The 24,222-nt window shown below is 44.7% G+C and overlaps 1 protein-coding gene across 6 annotated transcripts in view; it reads left to right on the top strand.

Annotated features, from left to right (window-relative positions):
* The window catches only part of brd4 (bromodomain containing 4), a 65,000-nt gene that overhangs the window by 35,593 nt on the left and 5,185 nt on the right, over positions 1 to 24,222 (top strand). For 3 of the 6 annotated variants that reach the window (XM_029727238.1, XM_029727239.1, XM_029727234.1), the window contains 17 exons: positions 4,008 to 4,443; positions 6,366 to 6,503; positions 6,828 to 6,963; positions 11,188 to 11,576; positions 12,045 to 12,446; positions 12,672 to 12,800; positions 13,296 to 13,574; positions 13,903 to 14,129; positions 14,873 to 15,252; positions 15,589 to 15,696; positions 15,968 to 16,170; positions 16,712 to 16,931; positions 17,317 to 17,759; positions 18,964 to 19,276; positions 19,506 to 19,612; positions 20,116 to 20,278; positions 22,638 to 22,792. In XM_029727238.1, the coding sequence (XP_029583098.1) occupies positions 4,174 to 4,443; positions 6,366 to 6,503; positions 6,828 to 6,963; positions 11,188 to 11,576; positions 12,045 to 12,446; positions 12,672 to 12,800; positions 13,296 to 13,574; positions 13,903 to 14,129; positions 14,873 to 15,252; positions 15,589 to 15,696; positions 15,968 to 16,170; positions 16,712 to 16,931; positions 17,317 to 17,759; positions 18,964 to 19,276; positions 19,506 to 19,612; positions 20,116 to 20,278; positions 22,638 to 22,792 (4,062 nt within the window). In that variant the 5' untranslated portion in view covers positions 4,008 to 4,173. The remainder of the gene's footprint in view (positions 1 to 4,007; positions 4,444 to 6,365; positions 6,504 to 6,827; positions 6,964 to 11,187; positions 11,577 to 12,044; positions 12,447 to 12,671; positions 12,801 to 13,295; positions 13,575 to 13,902; positions 14,130 to 14,872; positions 15,253 to 15,588; positions 15,697 to 15,967; positions 16,171 to 16,711; positions 16,932 to 17,316; positions 17,760 to 18,963; positions 19,277 to 19,505; positions 19,613 to 20,115; positions 20,279 to 22,637; positions 22,793 to 24,222) is intronic. The other 3 variants (XM_029727236.1, XM_029727237.1, XM_029727235.1) reach the window with 3 other exon arrangements.

Below are 24,222 nucleotides of genomic sequence, written 5' to 3' on the forward strand. Positions count from 1 at the left end.
CCTGTCTTTCAAAGATAATTCGTAAAAATCCAAATAACTTCGCAGATCTTCATTGTAAAGGGTTTAAACACTGTTTCCCATGCTTGTTCAATTAACCATAAACAATTCATGAGCATGCACCTGTGGAACGGTCGTTAAGACACTAACAGCTTATTAAGGTCACAGTTATGAAAACTTAGGACACTAAAGAGGCCTTTCTACTGACTCTGAAAAACACCAAAAGAAAGATGACCAGGGTCCCTGCTCATCTGCCTGAACGTGCCTAAGGCATGCTGCAAGGAGGCATGAGGACTGCAGATGTGGCCAGGGCAATAAATTGCCATGTTCGTACTGTGAGACGCCTAAGACAGCATTACAGGGAAGAAGGGAGGACAGCTAATCGTCCTCGACGGTGGCAGACCACGTGTAAAAACACCTGCACAGGATCAGTGCATCCGAACATCACACCTGCGGGACAGGTACAGGATGGCAACAATTGCCTGAGTTACACCAGGAACGCACAACCCCTCCATCAGTGCTCAGACTGTCCGCAATAGGCTGAGAGAGGCTGGACTGAGGGCTTGTAGGCCTGTTGTCTGGTGAGGACCTGCCTTACATCACCGGCAACAACGTCGACTATGGGCACAAACCCACCGTCGCTGGACCAGACAGAACTGGCAAAAAGTGCTCTTCACTGACGAGTTGCGGTTTTGTCTCAACAGGGTTGATGACCGGATTCGCGTTTATTGTCGAAGGAATGAGCATTACACCGAGGCCTGTACTCTGGAGCGGGATCAATTTGGAGGTGGAGGGTCCGTCATGGTCTTGGGCGGTGTGACACAGTATCATCGGACTGAGCTTGTCATTGCAGGCAATCTCAACGCTGTGCGTTACAGGGAAGACATCCTCCTCCCTCATGTAGTACCCTTCCTGCAGGCTCATCCTGACATGACCCTCCAGCATGACAATGCCACCAGCCATACTGCTCATTCTGTGCGTGATTTCCTGCAAGACAGGAATGTCAGTGTTCTGCTATGGCCAGCAAAGAGCCCGGATCTCAATCCCATTGAGCATGTCTGGGATCTGTTGGATCGGAGGGTGAGGGCTAGGGCCGTTCCCCCCAGAAATGTCTGGGAACTTACAGATGCCTTGGTGGAAGAGTGGGGTAACATCTCACAGCAAGAACTTGCAAATCTGGTGCAGTCCATGAGGAGGAGATGCACTGCAGTACTTAATGCAGCTGGTGGCCACACCAGATACTTACTTTTAATTTTGACACCCCCCCCCTTTGTTCATGGACACATTATTCAATTTCTGTTAGTCACATGTCTGTGGAACTTGTTCAGTTTATGTCTCAGTTGTTGAATCTTGTTATGGTCATACAAATATGTACACATGTTAACCCCTCTAGGGAAGGTGAGACGAAAAAGTTTTCAAACATAGGACTATTTTACACCATTTTATAGATATACTTCTCCTGAATCGGACCACGTTGTCCGATTTCCAAAAGGCTTTACAGCGAAAGCTTAACATTAGATTATGTTAGGAGAGTACATAGACACAAATAATCACACAGCCATTTTCCAAGCAAGCATATATGTCACATAAACCCAACCACAGCAAAATGCAGCACTAACCTTTGATGATCTTCATCAGATGACACTCCTAGGACATTATGTTATACAATACATGCATGTTTTGTTCAATCAAGTTCATATTTATATAAAAAAACTGCTTTTTACATTAGCATGTGATGTTCAGAACTAGCATACCTACCCAAAACTGCCGGTGAATTTACTAAATTACTCATGATAAACGTTGACAAAATACATAACAATTATTTTAAGTATTGTAGATACAGAACTCCTTTATGCAATCGCTATGTCCGATTTTAAAATAGCTTTTTGGCGAAAGCACATTTTGCAATATTCTGAGTACATAGCTCGGCCATCACGGCTAGCTATTTTGACATCCGCCAACTTCGGGGTCACCTAAACTCAGAATTACTATTAGAAAAATTGGATTACCTTTGCTGTTCTTCGTCAGAATGCACTCCCAAAACTTCTACTTCAACAACAAATGTTGTTTTGGTTCCAAATAATCCATAGTTATATCCAAATACCTCCGTTTTGTTCGTGCGTTCAGGTCACTATCAGAAGGGTAACGCGCGAGCGCATTTCATGACAAAGAAAATCTAAATATTCCATTACCGTACTTAGAAGCATGTCAAACGCTGTTTAAAATCAATTTTTATGCTATTTTTCTCACAAAATAGTGATAATATTCCAACCGGGCAACGTTGTATTCATTCAAAGACTGAAAAAAAAATTGAGAAGTCTCGTGACCGCGCATCTCCAGTCTCACTGTCCCCAGGCTGACCACTTACAAACTCTGCTGCTGTACTTTGCCCAGAGACAGCAGACACCTCATTCCACTTTCTGGCGGCTTTAGAGAGCCAATAGAAGCCTTAGAAAGTGTCACGTTACAGCACAGATGCTGTAATGTTGATAGAGATGCAACAGAAGGACAACAAATTGTCAGACAGGGCACTTCCTGTATGCAATCTTCTCAGGTTTTGGCCTGCCATATGAGTTCTGTTATACTCACAGGCACCATTCAAACAGTTTTAGAAACTTTAGGGTGTTTTCTATCCAAATCTACTAATTATATGCATATTCTAGTTTCTGGGCAGGAGTAGTAACCAGATTAAATCGGGTATGTTTTTTATCCGGCCGTGAAAATACTGCCCCCTATCCCAAATAAGTTAAGTTTGCTGAAAATAAACGCAGTTGACAGTGAGAGGAAGTTTCTTTTTTTGCTGAGTTTAGCTTTCTGTGAGTATATCATTTATTTCTCACCTCAATATTAAGGGTTCATGGCACCACTTTACAACCGGAGTATGGTGTAGTAGCCTATGGTTTTGAAGTGCCCGCAGAGCGCGCCATTGGCAGTGCATAAGGTTGGTTGCTCCTGCTGGAGAACGCTGCTCACAGAGTCACCCCACAGAGTCACCCCACAGAGTCACCCCACAGAGTCACCCCACAGAGTCACCCCACAGCGTGTGTATATATTAAGATGTGGGATATAAAGAAAGTCAGTTATTAGCTGATGTAAAATGTCACCACGCTTCCTTTTGTTGATATTATATTTCTGAAGCCGGGGCACAGGTCAGAGGATGTTGAAATGAAATGTTCATAAACCTTCCTCGACGTGTTTTACAGCTTTGGGTTTATGGGTGACTAAGTAAAATGACGATAACATGAAGAACATAGACTCAGGAAGTTCCTATGGTGGTGATAATTATGATACGATGGTGATGATTTAAAAAGGGTTGTGATATGTCTAGGCTTGCAAAGGGGAGGGTATATTAGTAGTTTACCAGTAATCTACCAGAATTTTGTTTACTTTCAAGGAATATATTTTGTCATTTGACATCGTGGCCTTTTTGGGAACTTCAGATTATCACAGGTGTCTGTAATTATCTCTGGCCCCCTATATGGCTTTATCGCATGTCTTTAAAAAAAAGCACTAAATCAAATATGATACTTTTTTTTAAAACAGCTGTAAAATATTAGCCTAAATATAAACCATCAACTTATTGAATACTATTGAGGGTTTCAGCATAATTTTAACATTTATTTTACTATGTCTGTCTTAGTACATGTTTTAAGGCCAAACCGATGGCAGTTGTGAACAAAAACGACAGTTGGAAGAGTTGCGGAGCTAATGGAAAATGCCATTGTTGATTTACATACTTTTATCATTATTAGGCTATTTTCTCTTAACTTACAGTCTGTCCACTAGAAGCTCATGGACAATATGGACACAGATAGAAAAATGTATACAATATATGAGAAAGTTATTCAAGTATAAATTGCCAAAGTTACCATAGATTGCCATGGATTGCATGTTACTTACCAAAATTACTGAAGATTCTGGTAACTGGTAAATTAGTGGGAGCTTTGCAACCCTATATGTCTGACAAAGATGCTAATGACGGTCTGTCTGTCTCCCCCCTCTTTTCCTAGAGAGGCTAGTGAGGAGTGCAATGGAATCAGCGGTGCTCTCTCAGTGGAGTCGTCCGCGCCGCCGTCGAGACTGAACAACTGGTGTCCCGCGGCCACTGCCGCCCCTACCCCAACCCTTACCCCTGCTCCGGCCCCTGTGCCCGCGCCCCCAGTCACCTCCGCAAGAATGGGGGACGGCCTGGACGCAACCACAGTGCAGATGTCTTCGTCAGGCAGCAGTAGCAGCAGCCAGGGGGGGCAGCCCCAGCCCTCCACCTACGTGCCCACAGTGCCAGAGTTTAACCCACCGCCCCCGGAGTACATCAACCCGTCGCAGCCCAAGCGGCAGACCAACCAGCTGCAGTACCTGCTCAAGGCGGTGCTGAAGACCCTGTGGAAGCACCACTTTTCCTGGCCCTTCCAGGCACCTGTTGACGCTGTCAAACTCAACCTGCCGGTGAGTAGTGTGTTTGGCTGGCTGGCTTTCTGGCTGGCTGGTGTCACGCTATGTGGACTAGAAAAGGAGAAACGAACGACCTGAAAATAGTCTTTGGAAGTTTGATTAATTTAGTTGAATTCACTAAATAGTCTTTAGATCAGGTTTGGGTTGTAGTATACCTACAGGAAGGTAATTCTCCAGGAACAGGGTTGGAGAACCCTGCTTTAGACTTCTATCCTGACTACCCATCCACATCGCTCTGACCAAACGCCACACTCAGTGTTTCTTCTCCACCATGAGTCCGGTTTTGCATTTTCTCCCTGACATTTTATAAACTGCGAACACGTTCTGACCGTTTTGGTCCCAGATACAGAAGGGTTGGGCCAGATTCGTCATAGTGACACGAGGAATAAATACACAATGAATAACGCGAAACGTTGAGTCAAAGTAACATGGCTATATACAGGCAGTACCAGTACTGAGTCGGTGTACAAGGTAATTAACGTAGCTATGTGCATATGCACTCAATGACCAGTTTATTAGGGATACCATCTAGTACCGGTTCTGATTCTCTTTTACCTCCAGAACAGCCTGAATTCTTCGGGGCATGGACTCGTTGCTCAATTGGTATCAAGTGACCTAACGTGCCAGGAAAACATGCCCTATACCGTTACACCACCGGCACCAGCCTGTACCGTTGACACCAGGCGGGGTGGGGCCGTGGACTCATGCTGCTTACACCAAATTCTAATTCTGCCATCAGCATGACGCAACAGGGACCGGGATTTGTCGGACCAGGCACTGTTTTTCCACTTAGGTAGTCCAGTGTTGGTGATTGCGTACCCACTGGAGCCGCTTCTTCCTGTTTTTAACTGATTGGAGTGGAACACGGTGTGGTCGTCTGCTGCAATAGCCTATCCGTGACAAGGATCGATGAGTTGTGCATTCTGAGATGCCGTTCTGCACACCAGCGTTGTACTGCGCTATTATTTGCCTGTTTGTGGCCCGCCTGCTAGCTTGCACCATTTTTGCCGTTCTCCTTTGACCTCTCTCATCAACGAGCTGTTTTCACCCACAGGACTGCCGCTGACTGGATGTTTTTTGTTTGTCGCGCCATTCTCTGTAAACCCTAGACACAGTCGTGCTTGAAAAGCCCAGGAGGCAGGACAGTTCTGAGGTACTAGAACCGGCGCGCCTGGCACCGACGATCATGCCACGCTCTAATTTGCCTAGGTCACTCGTTTTGCCCATTCTAACGTTCAATCAAACGGTAACTGGATGCTTGTCTGCCTGCTTTATATAGCGATCCACGACCACATCACTCACCGTCTGCAGGAGCGAACCCTTTCCATGAATGGGGTGGTATACCTAATAAACTGGCCAAGGTGTGGGTAGGCGTAAAGTGACTATGCAACAGGATAGGTAATAGACAGTAGCAGAAGTGTATGTGGTGAGCGTGTTAGGCCTTAGATTGCATCTGTGCGTATGCTGTGTGTGTGTTGGTATGTCTGTGGGTAGAGTCCAGTGTTTGTCCATAGTCGGTGCATGACAGTTGGTGCAAAAAAGGGTAAATGCAGGTATTCCGGGTAGCCATTTGATTAGCTATTTAGCAGTCTTGTTTAGTTGTCTTACGGCTTGGGGGTAGAAGCTGTTCAGGGTTCCTGTTGGTTCCTGACTTTGTGCACTGGTTCCGCTTGCCGTGCGGTAGCAGAGAGAACAATCTATACAATTTCCAGTGAGTGCTTGTTTTCCCTTTTCTAGTTAACGCCCTTAACTCTGCACCCCAAAGAGCTTTTTTTGCAAGGAGTATTGAGTTAATTATTAATTCTAGTAGTGTTTCCATGTGTGGCCATGCCACCTAAGCACCCAACATGCACACTTGGCAGATTCCTCTGTCTGTGACTGTCCTGTTTTAATTGAATTATACATAAACATTTCAGGACTACTACAAGATTATTAAAGTTCCTATGGATATGGGAACGATCAAGAAGCGACTTGAGAACAGCTACTACTGGAACGCCCAAGAATGTATTCAAGACTTCAACACCATGTTCACCAACTGCTACATTTACAACAAGGTAACGATGCAGTAATGCACCGTAGCTGTTGTCAAACACCACCATAGAAATATAATCTATAGAAAGGGCTTGGAACCGCTAACCCTGACAATTTGAATGAGGTGGTTCATTTGATGACCACCACACCCCGTATATTTAGAGTTGAGCGTACTTTTAGAGTGGACGCTGTTTTAAAATGGATGCTTTTTCCTAGGTAGTGCTAGATAAATGTACGTCTGGGTCCGAGGTAGTGCTAGGTCTGTGCACGTCTAGGTCCTAGGTATGTCTAGGCTTTGGTTTCTGGTACTATATTAACATGGAGTGTCTGTCTCCCCATGCCTGCAGCCTGGAGATGACATAGTGTTAATGGCTGAGCAGCTGGAGAAGATGTTTCTCCAGAAGATTACTGAGATGCCCCAGGACGAGACGGAGATTGCTGTCATGACCGGCAAGGGACGAGGCCGGGGCCGACGGGAAGGAGGTAGGGTACAGCACACGCACACAGGCACACACTGAAACAAGTACACGCCCCTGGCCTGGGGTTTCCAATACCCTTTTCACACTACTGAACTGTGCTGTGCTGGCCAGGTTACACGTCCACCATAGTTGCTGGAAGTTGTCTTTTGTCATTTTTTTATTTTTATTTTTTTCATGTTGTTTCAAGTGAGAAACCTCCACTTTTCAAACTAAATAAAAGGAAGAATTATCACTGTGAATCATCATAATGTTTGTGTCAATTAATCCCATAAGGGATGGGTCGCCAACTTGCACCAAAATACATTTAAGTTAATTCAATTTAGGGTTGGGCAGTATCCACATTTTTGTACCGTCATATCGTTTTTGTACCATACCGGGTATACGGTATTACCGTAAGTGCACACAAGGGTTGCAGTTTAAAAATAAATAATATTTCATTATTTATACGCACAAAACTATTTAGGAAACCAAGATCTTTAGGGCCCTGTAAAATCCATTAAAAAGTATTTGCCTCATTCCGTTTTATTTGTTCCCAAATTACATTTCCCTATTTTAGTTCTGTTTCCCCCATTCACACCCCCCAAACACTTATGTTCCTCTTTTTCACTACAAAACATAGAAATTAGAGGTCGACCGATTAGGATGTTTCAACACCGATACCGATTATTGGAGGACCAAAAAAAAAAAGCAGATGCAGATTTAAAAAAGATATATATATATATTTGTAATAATGACAATTACAACAATACTGAATGAACAATGAACACTTTTATTTTAACTTCATAAAAAAAATCGATTTAGTCTCAAATAAATAATGTAACATGCTCAATTTGGTTTAAATAATGCAAAAACAGTGTTGGAGAAGAAAGTAAAAGTGCAATATGTGCCATGTAGGAAAGCTAATGTTTAAGTTCCTTGCTCAGAACATGAGAACGTATGAAAGCTGGTGGTTCAATATTCCCAGTTAAGAAGTTTTAGGTTGTAGTTATTATAGGAATTATGATGCGTCGACTATTTCCCTCTAAACCATTTGTATTTCATATACCTTTGACTATTGGATGTTCTAATAGGCACTTTAGTATTGCCAGCCTAATCTCAGGAGTAGATGGGCTTGAAGTCATAAACAGCGCTGTGATACAAGCATTGCTAAGAGCTGCTGGAAAATGCAGTTAAGTTTGAATGAATGCTTACGAGCCTGCTGCCGCCTTCCACCGCTCAGTCAGACTGCTCTATCAAATCATAGACTTAATCATAATATAATAAACACACAGAAATATGAGCCTTAGGTCATTAATATGGTCTAATCCGGAAACGATCATTTCGAAAACAAAATGTTTATTCTTTCAGTGAAATACGGAACCGTTCTGTATTTTATCGAACGAGCGGCAACCCTAAGTCTAAATATTGCTGTTACATTGCAGTCTTCAATGTTATGTCATTATTATGTAAAATTCTGGCAAATTAGTTCGCAACGAGCCAGGCGACCCAAACTGTTGCATATACCCTGACTCTGCGTGCAATGAACGCAAGAGAAGTGACACAATTTGCCTAGTTAATATTGCCTGCTACATGAATTTCTAAATATGCAGGTTTAAAAAAAATGTACTTCTGTGTATTGATTTGAATAAAGGCATTGATGTTTATGGTTAGGTACATTCGTGCAACGATTGTGCTTTTTTCGCAAATGCGCTTTTGTTAAATCATCACCCGTTTGGCGAAGTAGGCTGTGATTCGATGATAAAATAACATTATATGTAACGCAGGACAAGCTAGTTAACCTAGTAATATCGTCAACCATGTGTAGTTAACTAGTGATTATGTGAAGATTGATTTTGTTTTTATAAGATAAGTTTAATGCTAGCTAGCAACTTACCTTGGCTCCTTGCTGCACTCACACAAGATGGTCAGCCTGCCACGCAGTCTCTTCGTGGAGTGCAATGTAATCGGCCATAAATGCCGATCACCGATTGTTATGAAGACTTGTTATCGGCCCTAATTAACCTCTCTGGGGTATGTGGGCTAGCGTCCCACTCGCCAACAGCCAGTGGAATAGCCGAGCGCCAAATTCAAAACAACAATCTCATAATTCAAATTTCTCACACATACAAGTATTATACACCATTTTAAAGAAACTTCTCGTTAATCCAACCACAGTGTCCGATTTCAAAAAGGCTTTACGGCGAAAGCATACCATTAGATTATGTTAGGACAGCATCTAGACAAGAAAAACCCCACAGCCATTTTCCAAGCAAGGAGAGGTGTCACAAAAAAACAGAAATACAGCTAAAATTAATCACTAACCTTTGACGATCTTCTTCAGATGACACTCCCAGGACTCAATGTTACACAATACATGTATGTTTTGCTCGATAAAGTTCATATTTATATCCAAAAACCCCATTTTACATTGGCGTGTAATGTTTTGCCTCCAAAACTACCGGTGAATGAGCACATCAATTTACAGAAATACTCATCATAAACATTGATAAAATATACAACTGTTATGCATAGAATTAAAGATAAACTTCTCCTTAATGCAACCGCTGTGTCAGATTTCAAAAAAGCTTTACGGTAAAAGCACACCTTGCAATAATCTCTGAGTACAGCGCTCAGTCACCAAAACAAGCCATACAGATACCCGCCATGTTGCAGAGTCAACAGAAGTCAGAAATAGCATTATAAATATTCACTTACCTTTGATGATCTTCATCGGAATGCACTCCCAGGATTTCCCAGTTCCACAATAAATATTTGTTTTGTTTCGATAAAGTCCATATTTATGTCCAAATACCTCCTTTTTGTTCGCGCGTTCAGTTCACTATTCCAAATGCAGGAGGACAAAAAGTAAAAAAAGTTGCATTACAGTTTGTAGAAACATGTCAAGCGAGGTATAGAATCAATCTTAAGGATGTTTTTATCATAATTCTTCAATAATATTCCAACCGGACTATTCCTTTGTCTTCAGAAATGAAAAGGAACTCAGCACGCTCTCACGGCTGCGCGCATGACTGAGCTCATGCCATTCTGTCAGACACCTGATTCCAATAGCGCTTATTCTCTCCCCATTCACAGTTGAAGCTTGAAACAACGTTCTCAAGACTGTTGACATCTAGTGGAAGCCTTAGGAAGTGCAATATGACCCCATAGACACTGTATATTGGATAGACAATCACTTGAAAAACTACAAACCTCAGATTTCCCACTTCCTGGTTGGATTTTTCTCAGGTTTTCGCCTGCCATATGAGTTCTGTTATACTCACAGACATCATTCAAACAGTTTTAGAAACTTCAGAGTGTTTTCTATCCAAATCTACTAATAATATGCATATTCTAGCTTCTGGGCCTGAGTAGCAGGCAGTTTACTCTGGGCACGCTTTTCATCCGGACGTGAATACACTGCCCCCTACCCCAAAGAAATGAATAGGCCATGCCATGCCGATTAATCGGTCGACCTTTAATAGAAATGTACAATTTTCACATGTTGATATTGCAGTGGTGCTGGAGATGATGAATATGAAGTTGTATTTTACCGTTTTTAACCACATCAGGAGACCTTTTTGAGCTCTGGGCAAAATTTGAGAAAGTAAAATGTTTGGGTGTAGTACCCCTTCTAATTCCAGTGCACACCAGCAAGAGGCTGTGTTTTGGCACAAGCGTTGGCATAGTTTGCAAAACAAATATCCACTGGATTGATGCAAATAATCATGATATCATTCTGCCAGGTAGGCAGAGGCTACTTTGTAGTTAATGTTCAATTGAAAAGTTTTTTGGGGAAAGCCTTTACATCTACCAGAAGACTTTTCATTAGCATCATGCTAAAAGGCTGCACAAAGTGGTAGACGCGCGCTCCGTACATACACAGACGGGGAGTTCTCTTTGCCTCTTCAGAAAGTTGCAGGAAATGCAAATGAATTATGCATTCTGTTCATGTTTTATGGTAGACTTGGGCTAATTGCTACATTTTCAATACATTTAGTTGATTCCCTACTAAGTTCAATGTAGATTTTATAGGGCCCTAGATCTCTATCCAGGAGGGGGTTGAATGTCTGCTGTAACCAAGAAGCTTGATCTTGACATTTAGCCACTAGCTACCAAGTTAAAAAACCAAATGCATAGCTGGAGCCCTGAGCTGGATATCATTTAATTGACATCTTAGATGTATTGTACTTATTCAATTTCATTCATTCATTCATGCGTTGTTCGGTCTCTGTGTCTCACACCCTCCCAGGTCTGAACTTGAAGCCAGGCCCGACAATGGATTCTCCGTCCACCACCCCCCAGACGCGGGGCTTCTCCAGCCACTCCCCAGGCCCCCAGACCAGAGGACCACCAGTGCAACAACAGACCCAGGACCAGGGGCCTCCATCTCTACCTCCTCAGCCCCTCATGCAGGCCCTGCCCTCCCGTGTGCCCCCAACGCTACCTGTCCACACCCATGCCCACGCGCCACAGCTCGGGGCCCCCTACTCACTGGGCCCGTCGGACCTGCCTCTCCAGGCCCCTCCTAAGCTCCCTATCATGACCTCCGTGCCTCCTCCCCCCACCCAGACCACCCTGCCCCCCACGTCCATTCAGAGCACCGCCCCCATACTGCAGAACCCCGTACCCATGGCCAAAGTGAGTAGGATGGAGGGTTTGGCATGCATGGGGAGGGTGCTGGGTATATTGCTTGCAGAACTGGGTCATGTTTATTTATAGTGCAAAATGGAGAATGAGAGTTTCGAGGTGGTCCCTCCCTGTTTCAATCTGTTTTCTTCTATTTGATGCATAATGAACAACCCTTGATTCAAATAGTATTTGTGTTCCTTCAATTACTTTCAGCATTTAATTGAACCTCTCTGGAGTGCCAAATGGGCAGGGTTTGCACTTTTAGGGCTACTCCATTGGTTCCATTGCACCAGGGAAGCTCAATCAATCGCAGTTCAGAATGCTTTTGACAAAAGTACACTAATGTGTATTACCTTAAGCATCTGATCTAAAACGATCACATTCTGCTCTCATGCGCTGCCTCTTCTCCGTCCCCTTTCTGTCCCTCTCCCTGTGCCCCTCATTTCTCTATCCCCCTCTTCCCTTCCTCCATTCCAGCAGAGGAAGAGCCAGAAAAGGAAAGCCGACACGACCACCCCCACGGCTAACGACCAGCTGAGCGAGTCTTCTCCGGCTGAGTCCAAGTCGGGCAAGACGCTGCCGCGGCGAGAAAGCGCCAGGCCCACCAAGCTTCTCAAGAAGGAGGCTCCGGACTCCCAGCACCACCTGGGCCTCGGGATAGGTCTCGGTCTAGGGGGACCCATAGGACCAGGGGTAGGGGCTCATAGCCCCAAGCAGCAGGAGCAGCTACGGTACTGCTCCAGCTTGGTCCGAGACATGTTACATAAGAAGCACGCGGCCTACGCCTGGCCCTTCTACAAGCCAGTCGACGTGGACATGCTGGGGCTGCACGACTACCACGACATCATCAAACACCCCATGGACCTCGCCACCGTCAAGGTGGGTTTGAATGGAACACTATTTCGGCTGTGTCCCAAATTGCACCCTTTTCCCTTTTGACCAGAGCCCATCGTGCACTACTTTCGACCAGAGCCCTATGTTGGGTTAGGGTTGGAATGAAAGCCTGAAGGAGTGTAGCTCTATAAGGGATTCCCTGATCCTCTCTACAAGGATTCCAACATTGCGACGTGGTTTTGTTGTTGACATGTGGTGATGTGTTTTTAGGTGAAGCTGGACAGCCGGCAGTACAGAGACGCCCAGGAGTTTGCTGCCGACGTGCGGTTAATGTTCTCCAACTGCTACAAGTACAACCCACCCGACCACGAGGTGGTGGCTATGGCACGCAAACTACAGGTAATAACACTTCTAACCTGGTAAATAATAACACTCTGAATTCCATTTCATTACTTAAATTTTCCAGAAGGAACTTAAGTCTGGTAACATAAAGATATATTGTAAATATTTAAATGGTAACATTCACGCTTGACAGATACACACGCAAGGTATATATTCAAGATAAATGTCAGTCACAAAAATCGATTTCATAACAAATGCCCACATGAGCTTACGCCTTTTCATGTACCTGTTTGCTAAACTATTTGCTGTGTTAATGTTTTGCAGCAGATGTGGTGCAGCAGATGTTTGAATCAGGGTTGTAGGGAGAATACGTTTTGAAACCGAGTGAAATTCATAGGTACTACCAGTTCCTGAACACCAATGTTTGCTTTTCCATTGCAACTAGTTTTGCTGCGGTGCGCCTTATTGAACACCACCCAGTTCTGTTCTTTACCCACTCTGACACTGAGTATGTCCTCTCTCTCTCCCTCCCTCCCTCTCTCTCACCAACAGGACGTGTTTGAGATGCGCTTTGCCAAGATGCCAGACGAGCCCGAGGAGACGTTGGCTTCGGCTCCTGCCCCCGCGCTGCTCCAGTCCTCTGCCCCGATCATCAAGTCCCAGCCGCCGCCCATCCTAAACCCCGCCTCCTCCATCCTAGGTCCCGCCTCCTCGGTCAAACGCCCCGCTTCCTCCTCGGACAGCTCCAGTGATTCGTCATCGGAGTCGGAATCGTCCACGAACGACTTGGAGGAGGAGAGAGCCCAGAGACTGGCCGAGCTACAGGAACAGGTGAGGAAAGATCGAAATGACATCATTGAATGCAAGTAGGATTGGATTGAGGGATTCCATCTTCTCTGATGACATCTTTATCCATCATACGTTATTGTAATGAACCATAACCCCCTCATAACTACCATCTTCCTGATTTTTCTTTGTTGGCACTAATAACATCCATTTGTGATACATTTGATGGATAAAGTTGTTTAAAATCTAATTGAATCCCTGAGGGTGGATGAGGGGTGCTGTGTCATTTCTGACCCCCTGGGATATTTGGTTACTTCCAGTCAATGCCTATCCATTGTTTTTTGACCGTTGGTTTCCTGTCTGTCTGTTTCAGCTCAAAGCTGTTCATGAGCAGCTGGCGGCCCTCTCGCAGCCACAGGCCAGCAAACCAAAGAGAAAAGAGAAGGAGAAGAAGAAAGACAAGCACAAAAGGAAAGGAGCGGTGGAGGAGATCCCGGAGCCGGCCATTCAGTTCCCCAAGAAGACCAAGAACAACAGCAGCAGCAGCAGCAGCAACAACAACAACAAAGAGCTCCTGCCCAAGAAGACCAAGAAACCCAGGTAGGAACAATAATAGCCTTTTCACATTACTGAGCAAAGCTGAGAGGGGTATGCTACACAGCAGGACCAAGGAGTAAGCCAGCTAACTTGCCTGACTATTTTGATATTATCATTTTTTTAAGAGGTGCTTGAAATGGGCATGGTTGAATTGATAAAACAAATTAAATCAAATTTACCAGAAAACCAAAAGTTATTTCCGTTTGCTTATTAAAATTAGCTGGCTAACTCATTGATCCTGGTTTGTTGTATACCCCTCTGTACTGCACTGGTCTGGTTCTCCATCAGTCTATACACGGTACAATACACAGCTACGGGATTTTCTGTCCTAGGTGTGGCATTGGTACCGAAGTCAGGACCTGTGACATTTACGAGGGGACACAGAATTTGCTGAGCGCATGGATTGTATTGACACATTATAAACGTTGCTGACCTCAAAGCGCTGATTGCCTTAGTCAAATTACTTCATGAACCTGTTTTGTTGTTGTTTTTATAAGCTTCTGTCTCATTTCTACGGCAAGTGTGGTAACATGATTTGTTTTCTCCCTCTGCCTTGGGCTCTTTCTGCATTTCACGGAGATGTTATGTTACTGTGGCTACATTACAATGTCCATATACTGGCATAGTACTTAGAATTCACTACTTCTTTCGAAGTAGTATGCTTGTTTGGACATTGGAATAGAAAGGTTATTCTCTTCCAGTTGAAATAGTACTGATGGTTTATATATTCTGCTCTGATCTTGCAGTAAGAAGGAGGGAGGTGCGGTGAAGAACAACCGCTCTGCAGCCCTGGGCCCTCAGGCAGCGCTGCAGCCCCCAGCTCTGCAGCCCGTGTCTGGCTTGGGGGAGGGCCTGGAGGAGGACCCGGCTGCAGCCGGAGCCCCCGGGGAGAAGGGTAAGCCCATGTCGTACGAGGAGAAGAGGCAGCTGAGTCTGGACATCAACAAGCTGCCCGGTGACAAGCTGGGTCGTGTGGTCCACATCATCCAGTCCAGAGAGCCCTCGCTGAAAAACTCCAACCCCGACGAGATCGAGATCGACTTTGAGACGCTCAAGCCGTCCACTCTGAGAGAGCTGGAGAGATACGTGTCGTCGTGCCTCCGCAAGAACAAGAAGAAGGTTCCTGGTGAGTCTCAACATACATATCTTTGCCTCCTCTGTGGCCAAACAGAAACTCCCGACTCCCTACAAATCATTTGTAATTGAATAATGTTGCATAATTAATTAAAATTAATCCCAAAATTACAGTTACAAAACATGAATAACAAGGTATTGTTAAGATAACCTTTCTACAGCTTTCCTCTAGCTCCTAGGTCACACTTAAAAAAAATATATATATATATTGTTTCACCAAGCGGTTTCCTTTAACTTTGAGCAATGCAGTGTGTTGTTGACCTAACATATTCGTGGAAGATAGTTTGTCTTGAGAAGCTGTCGAGTCACATGCTTCCCTCTCCTATAGTGGCAGAGAAGACCATGGAGGCCATGACGGCCGCCAAGACCAAGGCCAGCTCTTCCTCTGACTCGGACAGCAGTGACTCCAGTTCCTCAGACAGTGATGAGGAGAAGGGTAGGGACACGCTGCAAGCCCTTCTCATTTCACTCCTCAAATGTTGTTTTTTAAGCCTTTATTATCTTCTTTGGTTTGAAGCGTAACATTGAGTTATTTCACACATGCCTCGTTATTTACCTCGTGCGTATACCACGGTCAATACTTGAATATTTGACTAGCTCACATTGTGGCTGTGTTTAAAACAACCGATTTTTATCACGTGTTCAGAATTGATAGACGAAAGCTTGGTTCAGTAGTCAGGATCTCCTCTCTCCCTTTCTCTTGTCAGGAGTGGCTCCTAAACAGAAACAGAAGAAAGGCCACGGAACCAACGAAGGGAAGAAGCCCCATCTCCACCATGCCATATCTGGAGCTGGTCCGGTCCCCCAGGGCCACCCTCACGCCCAGGCTCCTGTCCTGCAGCCCAGCATCCACCTGAAGCAACAGCAACATAACCCCTCCCCAGCCACCTACATGGCCCCTCCTCCCCCGGTAAGATTTGATTGATTGATTGATTGATTGATTGATTAGATAACTAAAAGTAGTAGGCTGCTCCAGCCTGAGAGATGACAATATATTTAACATTTTGGTCATTTAGATAACCACATCACAGTCCTAAGTACATTTTCCCTCAGCAAAGTCAGTGCTAGTAGGAAAAGACAAGTGCAAGATTTATTTAAGGTACTTAACATTACATACATGATCAATTATCCAGGATAAAAACACAGCTCGAATGCTTATTTCCTATGTGGTCCTAAAGATGTGACATGATAGCATTTGGTTGTCTGTTTTTGTAAAAGCTCATTACAGGATTTAAAAACAACGACAAGACGATATACATAACATATATATATTAGGGCATTTCACTACACCCGCGATAACATCTGCTAAATATGTGTATGCGACCAATATGATTTGATAGGGATGGTGACTGAACAGCGGGACTACACAGCTGATTAAAAAAGCATTTGGCATCACTGAAAAGTGCAGCAGGGAATTTCAGTGTATGATTGCGCTTGTGTGTAATGTCTAGGTAACGGTCACGGCGTTGGAGTCCTCCCAGCTGCTGGAGAACACGTTTGATTCGCTGTCCCACTTCGGCCAGCAGCCCCTCATGCACCTGTCCCAGCACCACCACTCCTCGTCGCCTGCCGTGCCCCCCCACCTCAACGCTCATTCCGCAGCAGGGCCCGTGTCCCCAGAGACGCACCCATTTCTCAACCAGCACCCCATCCTCCCCAACCCTAACCCAGGTAAGTCCCGGCCTCTTCGAGCCACACCTGCGAGATAGTCTTTTTCTATTTTTTTCTAATATTTGAGCTGTGGTTGATTGAGCTTGCCTGGCGTAATGGGACCAATGGAATAGTCCAGAATGTGCTAACGCCACCCATCTGGTGCACTGGGCAAGATCGATCCAACGCAAACAAAGTATTTGAAAGAAAATACTTTCTGAACCCAGTTCTGCAATAAATCGTTTTCGTGTTACCCGGAAGGCTTCCTAAAAAAATATTCTAAGCATTTATTGACCTATGAATAGATTAACTAGGCAGTCCTTTGACTTTTTTCATTGTGATGTTTCCATCCTGACTCTCCTAACCACATTTTGTCATTGTTTCCCTTCCTCCTCTTCACCTGTAGCTTTGCACAACGCCTTGCCCCAGCAGCCGTCTCGACCCAGCCACAGGGCAGCAGCTCTACCTCCCAAACCCCCCCAGCAGCAGCAACCAGAGCCCCAGCCAACCCTACAACAACAACAGCTTCAGCCACAAGCCCCTCCACCCCAGCACCACCTCCCGCCCCACATCCTCCACCCCACCCCCCCTCAGTCTCTGCAGCAGCGGCCCTTGTCCCCCCCCACCCTCACCCCTCAGGGCCTGCTGTCCTCCCAGCCCCCCCAGATGCTCCTGGAGGACGATGAGGAGGTGATTCCACCCTTACCCCTCAGCCAGATGCATCTCTACCTGCAGCAGGGACAGAGCCAGGGAAGACCTGGCCAGCAACAACACAATCCCCAGCAGATCATGCAGTCTCTCCAGGTTCGCCAACAACAGAACCAGGCTCCCCTCCTGCAGTCTGTACAGGTCTGTATTGTGTATATGTTGACAATTGGGCTAAGCCCTATTCGCAGGGGACTTCTATTACTAGACAATTTTGGTTATGTAATTGTTACTCCAGAATGTCCATTATTCCAGAGGACAATTCAGACGGGATTACTTTCCTCCAAACTCTGTAAATGTTTTATTTATTTTTTAATTATAAATGGAGAATTATGATGGAAGCCCAGGTGATAACAGGGCTGCACTGTTAACTCGAGCTTGGTTCCCAAGTTTCTAAACCATACCAAACCATATTTGGGTATAGTGTCGTCATAATATTTAAATTGAGGAAGTGTGATCATAATCATTAGGATATTTTGGCGATCCGCAGTAGACGTCCTAAATGCCCCCCCCCCCCCCCCTTCAGATGTGAGCTAAACAGTGCACTAGAGATGCGTTTTTAAGGCTCCGGGTGCGAAAGTCAACTTCTAATTTCCAAACGTTTACGTCAGTTGTATGCTTCTTTGCAATCTATTAACAGCAAGGGTTGCATTAAATAGGCATATTATTTTGTACTGATGTGTTTGGCAATAATCAATCCGTTTCTACAAAACATATGAACGAAAGCGTTCACTGTGAAAGTTGATACATTTCGCTCCTTCGTATACAGGCTATGCGCAGCACTTCGTTCAATTTATCGAATCAGTTATTTTCTTCCGCAACACCGGTCAAACTAAGACATTTCTCTCAAAACACAGGGATGTTGATTCGCAGGGAGCTAGTATTATCAGAGTTTGCCAAAAACAGTTGGTTATTCTGGCTGGAATTGTTTTAAAAAAAATATGAAAACATACAATTTACCAGTGGCATAAAATATTTTTACTTAAGTAGTTTTTGGGGGGTATCTGTACTTCATTATTTATATTTTTGACTACTTTTACTCCACTACATTCTTAAAGAAAATAATGTACTTTTTACTTCTTACATTTTCCCTGACACCCAAAAGTACTCATTACATTTTGAGTGCTTAGCAGAACAGGAATATCAGCCCTAGTTTATTTGGATCCCTTTTTAGCTTTTGCAGAAGCAGCAGCTTCTCTTCTTTGGGTCCACATAATGTGTATATAATATTTGTATTGTATTTGTTGTGTGTGTGTAATGTACGTTTATTTCTTATACAGAGTCACTCTGTGTCTTGGTAAATATTTGCCCTCTGGGACATTAAATTGATCCTATCCTCCTATCCTAGGTCCAGCCCTCCCAGACCTCCTCTCTTCAGCCCCCCCAGCTCTCAGTCCAGCCCCCCCAGCCCCAGTCCAAGCCCATCCCCCCCTCGCGCCAGATCCTACCCCCGCACCAAGTAGCCCGCCACCTGCAGCAGCATGCCCAGATGGGTTACCCCTCCCAGGGGCCGGTGGCACAGCAGACGGGTCAGTCAGACAGGCAGGCCGCTGCAGGGCAACACAAGGGGTCAATGCAGTCCTCCGTCAAAGCACAGCACATCATCCAGCAACAGCAACACCCCTCCCCTCGACAGATCAAGGCTGATCCATATAACAGTGGTGAGACTCAAGTGTTGATTATATTGGTTGAAAGGCCTCAGATCTCTCAAAACCTGGAGAAAGTGTGTAGTGTCTCAGGAACTACATTGCTATGTTATAATAATCTATACAGCGTGACTGCAAAAGAGACGACCTGGACCGTCGTGTGTTTCGGTATGTTAGGACACTGCGCTGTAGGTTTTGAATCCGACTAAATGGTGATTCTACTCATTCCCTCTTCTGCCTGCAGGGCACCTAAGGGAGAACCCCTCCCCCATCATGATGCATTCCCCCCACCTCCCCCAGTATCCCTCCATAACGCACCAGTCTCCGCCACACAACCTGCAGCCCAAGAAAGTGAGTAGCGCGTGTGTGTATCTGTCTCTATTTCTGTCAGTCTGCATCTGGATCGGTTTTGCGAACGCGCATTCAAATAATGTTTTCTATCAAGTACTACAGCTTCGCTGGATTGTTTGAGCTTGCCTGGCACAATGGAGTTTTTTGACTAGTCCTAAAAAAAAAAAAAAGTGCTGCAGGCTCAAACGAAAGCTGAAAGTATTTGAATGAAAACCACACTATCTGAATCCCTGGTCTTGTCTGGTTGTGCCGTGTGAAGTTCGATAGAGCCTGTGTGTGTGTGTGTGTGTGTGTGTGTGTGTGTGTGTGTGTGTGTGTGTGTGTGAGGAATGTACGTGTTAACCTGCATTTCTATGTGCTTGTTGAAGGGACAGCAAGCATTTAAGCGACAATCCTGAGTGTTTTTAATGGGTGTATATCATTCATCGAAACGACCATTGAAGAGCAGAACATCTTCCAGAATGTGCCGTTAACCCTGTCCGGCCGTGTGCTGTGTGTTGAAGGAGCAGCGTGCGCCCCCGGCCCTGGTAACCTTGAAAGAAGAGAAGTTGCCTCCCTCTCCGGTGATGAGAGGAGGAGAGCCCTTCAGCCCAGCCATGAGACAAGACCCTCACAAACACCCAGACAGCCACAGCAAGCCCTCTCTACCAGGCCACGCACAGCAGAGTGAGTACACTCGTATGTGGGGACATTTTGCCGGTCCCCACAAGGATTTTTTTATTTATTTTAGGTTTAGGGTTTGGAATTAAGGTTAGGTTAAGGAAAATAGGATTTTGGATGGGAATCAATTCTTTGGTCCCCACAAGGATAGCAATACAAAACTTTGTGTCTGTGTGTGTGTTAGGGCTGGGCGGTATACTGTATTTTACTATATACTGGTTTGGGTTTTTACTTTACCTTCTATAACGGTATTTCAATGTTTGGTTTGTTAAATACGCCACTCCGCCGTGTGTAACGTCATCTTTTATAGTTTACTCCGCTACTTGAGTCGTTGCTCTCACTCTCTCAGCAAGCCCCCGCCCCCTGTCACTCAAGTGACAGTTGTGCAGTTGTTGCTCGACCACGAGGCCACTTGAGTCTGCATAGTCAATGCAGCAGATGCAACAAGACGTCGATGACAGCGATGCTGCTTTCCACTTTGCTCCTTAATATAAATCCACAAAGGTTTTACAATTACACTGTTAGTTTATCTTACAAATCAAATCAAATGTATTTATATAGCCCTTCGTACATCAGCTGATATCTCAAAGTGCTGTACAGAAACCCAGCCTAAAACCCCAAACAGCAAGCAATGCATGTGAAAGAAGCACGGTGGCTAGGAAAAACTCCCTAGGAAAAACTCCCTAGAAAGCCAAAAACCTAGGAAGAAACCTAGAGAGGAACCAGGCTATGAGGGGTGGCCAGTCCTCTTCTGGCTGTGCCGGGTGGATATTATAACAGAACATGGTCAAGATGTTAAAATGTTCATAAATGACCAGCATGGTCAAATAATAATCATCATAGTAGTTGTCGAGGGTGCAACAAGCACGTCCGGTGAACAGGTCAGGATTCCGTAGCCGCAGGCAGAACAGTTGAAACTGGAGCAGCAGCATGGCCAGGTGGACTGGGGACAGCAAGGAGTCATCATGCCAGGTAGTCCTGAGGCATGGTCCTAGGGCTCAGGTCCTCCGAGAAAAAGAAAGAAAGAGAGAAAGAAAGAATTAGAGAGAGCATATTTAAATTCACACAGGACACCGGATAAGACAAGAGAAATACTCCAGATGTAACAGACTGACCCTAGCCCCCCGGCACATAAACTACTGCAGCATAAATACTGGAGGCTGAGACAGGAGGGATCAGAAGACACTGTGGCCCCATCCGATGATACCCCCGGACAGGGCCAAACAGGCAGGATATAACCCCACCCACTTTGCCAAAGCACAGCCCACACACCACTAGAGGGATGTCTCCAACCACCAACTTACCGTCCTAAGACAAGGCCGAGTATAGCCCACAAAGATCTCCGCCACGGCACAACCCAAGGGAGGGGGGGGGGGCGCCAAACCAGACAGTCTGCACACAGCTAGTTTGTCTTTTGTTGGCAAGTTTTGGCTAAAATAAATCGTCTTAGCTGCTAATGCTAATTGCTAGTCAGCTGGCTAGCAAATAAATGTTCTGCGTCAGAACAAATGTAGCTAGCCAATACAACCTGATTTCGGTGCTAGTGTAGACCTAAATCTGCATGTTTGTGCATCAGTGTATTCTAAATCAAAAAGGAATAGGCGAGCCATGAATGTTAGCTACATGAAGAAAGAGAACGTTGAATGTAGCCAAAGATTATATGGTTCCCTGGGAAACACTGACCAACACTTTGGTTTCTACTCTGTCACAATAACTCCTTGGCATTTTCATTCGTTGTCATGTCAAACACTGTATTCAAAGTACCTACTATTATATTTGAACTATAGAATTATAATAATCATTATATTTCCATGATTCAAACAACTTCAAAGTGTTTTGATCTAAATCGCAAGTCAACATTTGGTTAAAAACAAAGCCTAGATTTATTGCCCATATCATAGGTTAAACAGTATAAAACAAACAAGCCCTATGTGGCAGTGTGGAAATGATCTCCAATGAGTGCAGGAAATGCAGAAATGGATGAATATGCCAAATAGATTTTGGTTTAAGTTTGATTAAACAGTATAAAACAATCAGAATGGGGAAAGCCCCATTAAAAACATGTATGTGTTGCCACCATGGGGTCATGAACTACTCATAAAGCAAATGTAGAACTTTTATCATTCAAAAACATAAAATACAGTCAGATATTTTGGCCATATTTCCCAGCCTAGTGTGTTTTATTTGTGGGGGTACTATTTATGGGGCTGTACTGTGTGTGGAAGAACAGTATTGGGGAATAGTGCTCATCTGTAGACAGACACACGTTCCACAAGAATGAACGTGATTGTGTGTAAAACAAACGAGCACGTGTCTTTTCTTTTTGACATGTTCTGTATTCCTTGTGTGTGTTTTTGTGCATCAGATGTGAAGTCGATGGACAGCTCTCGGCCGGTCATCCGTTGTTCCTCAGAGCCCAGCGGTCCTCCCTCCTCCTCCTCCTCCTCCTCCTCCTCCCTGCCAGACAAGGACAAGTTCAAACAGCAGCCCAAAACGCCCGTCGCCCCCAAAAAGGTACAGGTGGGTGGAAGACAGAGCAGCACGTTGCCATACACACATACACCGTATTGTAAACCTATGGGTGGCAGGTAGCCCAGTGGTTAAGAATGTTGGCCTAGCAACTGAAAGATCACTGGTTTGAATCCCAGAGCTGACTAGGTGAGAAATCTGTCGACATGCCCTTGAGCAAGGCACTTAACCCTAATTGCTCCTCTGGATAAGAGCGTCTCTTAAATTACTAAAATGTAAATGTAATACAGAGTATACAAAACATGAAGCTCTTTCCACGACAGACTGACCATGTGAATCCAGGTGAAAGCTATGATCCCTTATTGATGTCACTTGTTAAATCAACTTCAATCACCGTAGATCAGTGGTCACCAGCCGGTCGATCGACTCGTCGATCTCCAAACATTTCTGTAAAAAAACTAAAGATAAAGTCTTGTTACTATTTTTTGTATTTTTTATTAGTCTCGGGCTGTTGGTGGTAGGTGCAGCCAATGCCTACCCGGCGCACAGGGCAGCTGAAAACTGTTGCCATTTCATGTGTCTGAAGGTACTAACTCTGCCTTCCCGGTGGGCCTGGAGAGGAAATCAAGTGCACGCTGGCCAATCAGATGGCGCAGATGACAGTGTCTGCAGTAACGTAGCAGGCATAAAAGAAAGCCAGAGCAAAATTGATACCGTGAGATTTCAGAACGTTTAAAACCATGACTAGAGAGATTGTTAACGAACACATCAAAGAGCTGCTGTTTTTATGACTGAGTTCATGATTAAGTTCTCACTCAGCTCTGTCAACACTTCGTATTCAACACTTTTTATAACCCATAAAATGCACATTCTTCCTATTTCCACTCAGCGCTACAACAAGCACTGCAGCAGTAATGAATGAGTAGGAAAGTGTATCTATAGGCTTGTGTTGTTGTTATTAGGGGCTTGGGTCTTTTTAAATATCAAGGAATATTTCACTTTCTCTGTTCATAGGAGTAACAACATGAATTTGTGCATGAGGCAGAAATAATGCGGTGTGACTTGAGTTTAAACATCAGCTGGATGACGGTGTCCCTTTTTGGTCAGTGGAGGAAAGGGAGAGCGGAGAGATGTTGAGAGACAGACCCTCAGTCTGCTGCTCTCTCCCTCTGCTGAGACTGACCATCAGATGCAGGCTCCTTCAGCCCAGTAAAATAAAAAGCAAATGATTTAAATGTATGCTCACTCAGCTGTGCCTCCCAAGTAATAAAACAATGGATCTGTTACCGTTGGGATCATGTCGCCTACCTCAAATTTTGAATTAGAATTTAAAAAAATGTCCCAGACCACAAAGCATTTGCAGGTAAATTCAAGCAAAGCCAGTATGCGGTGATAATGTATTGGGCCTGTAGCTTACTGCGCAAAACTCATTGCTACAGAACTGTTTAATTGGTTAATGTTGCATAGGCTTACATTTTAAG

This window comes from Salmo trutta, chromosome 32, assembly GCF_901001165.1.
Source record: "Salmo trutta chromosome 32, fSalTru1.1, whole genome shotgun sequence".
NCBI classification, from domain to species: Eukaryota; Metazoa; Chordata; class Actinopteri; order Salmoniformes; family Salmonidae; genus Salmo; species Salmo trutta.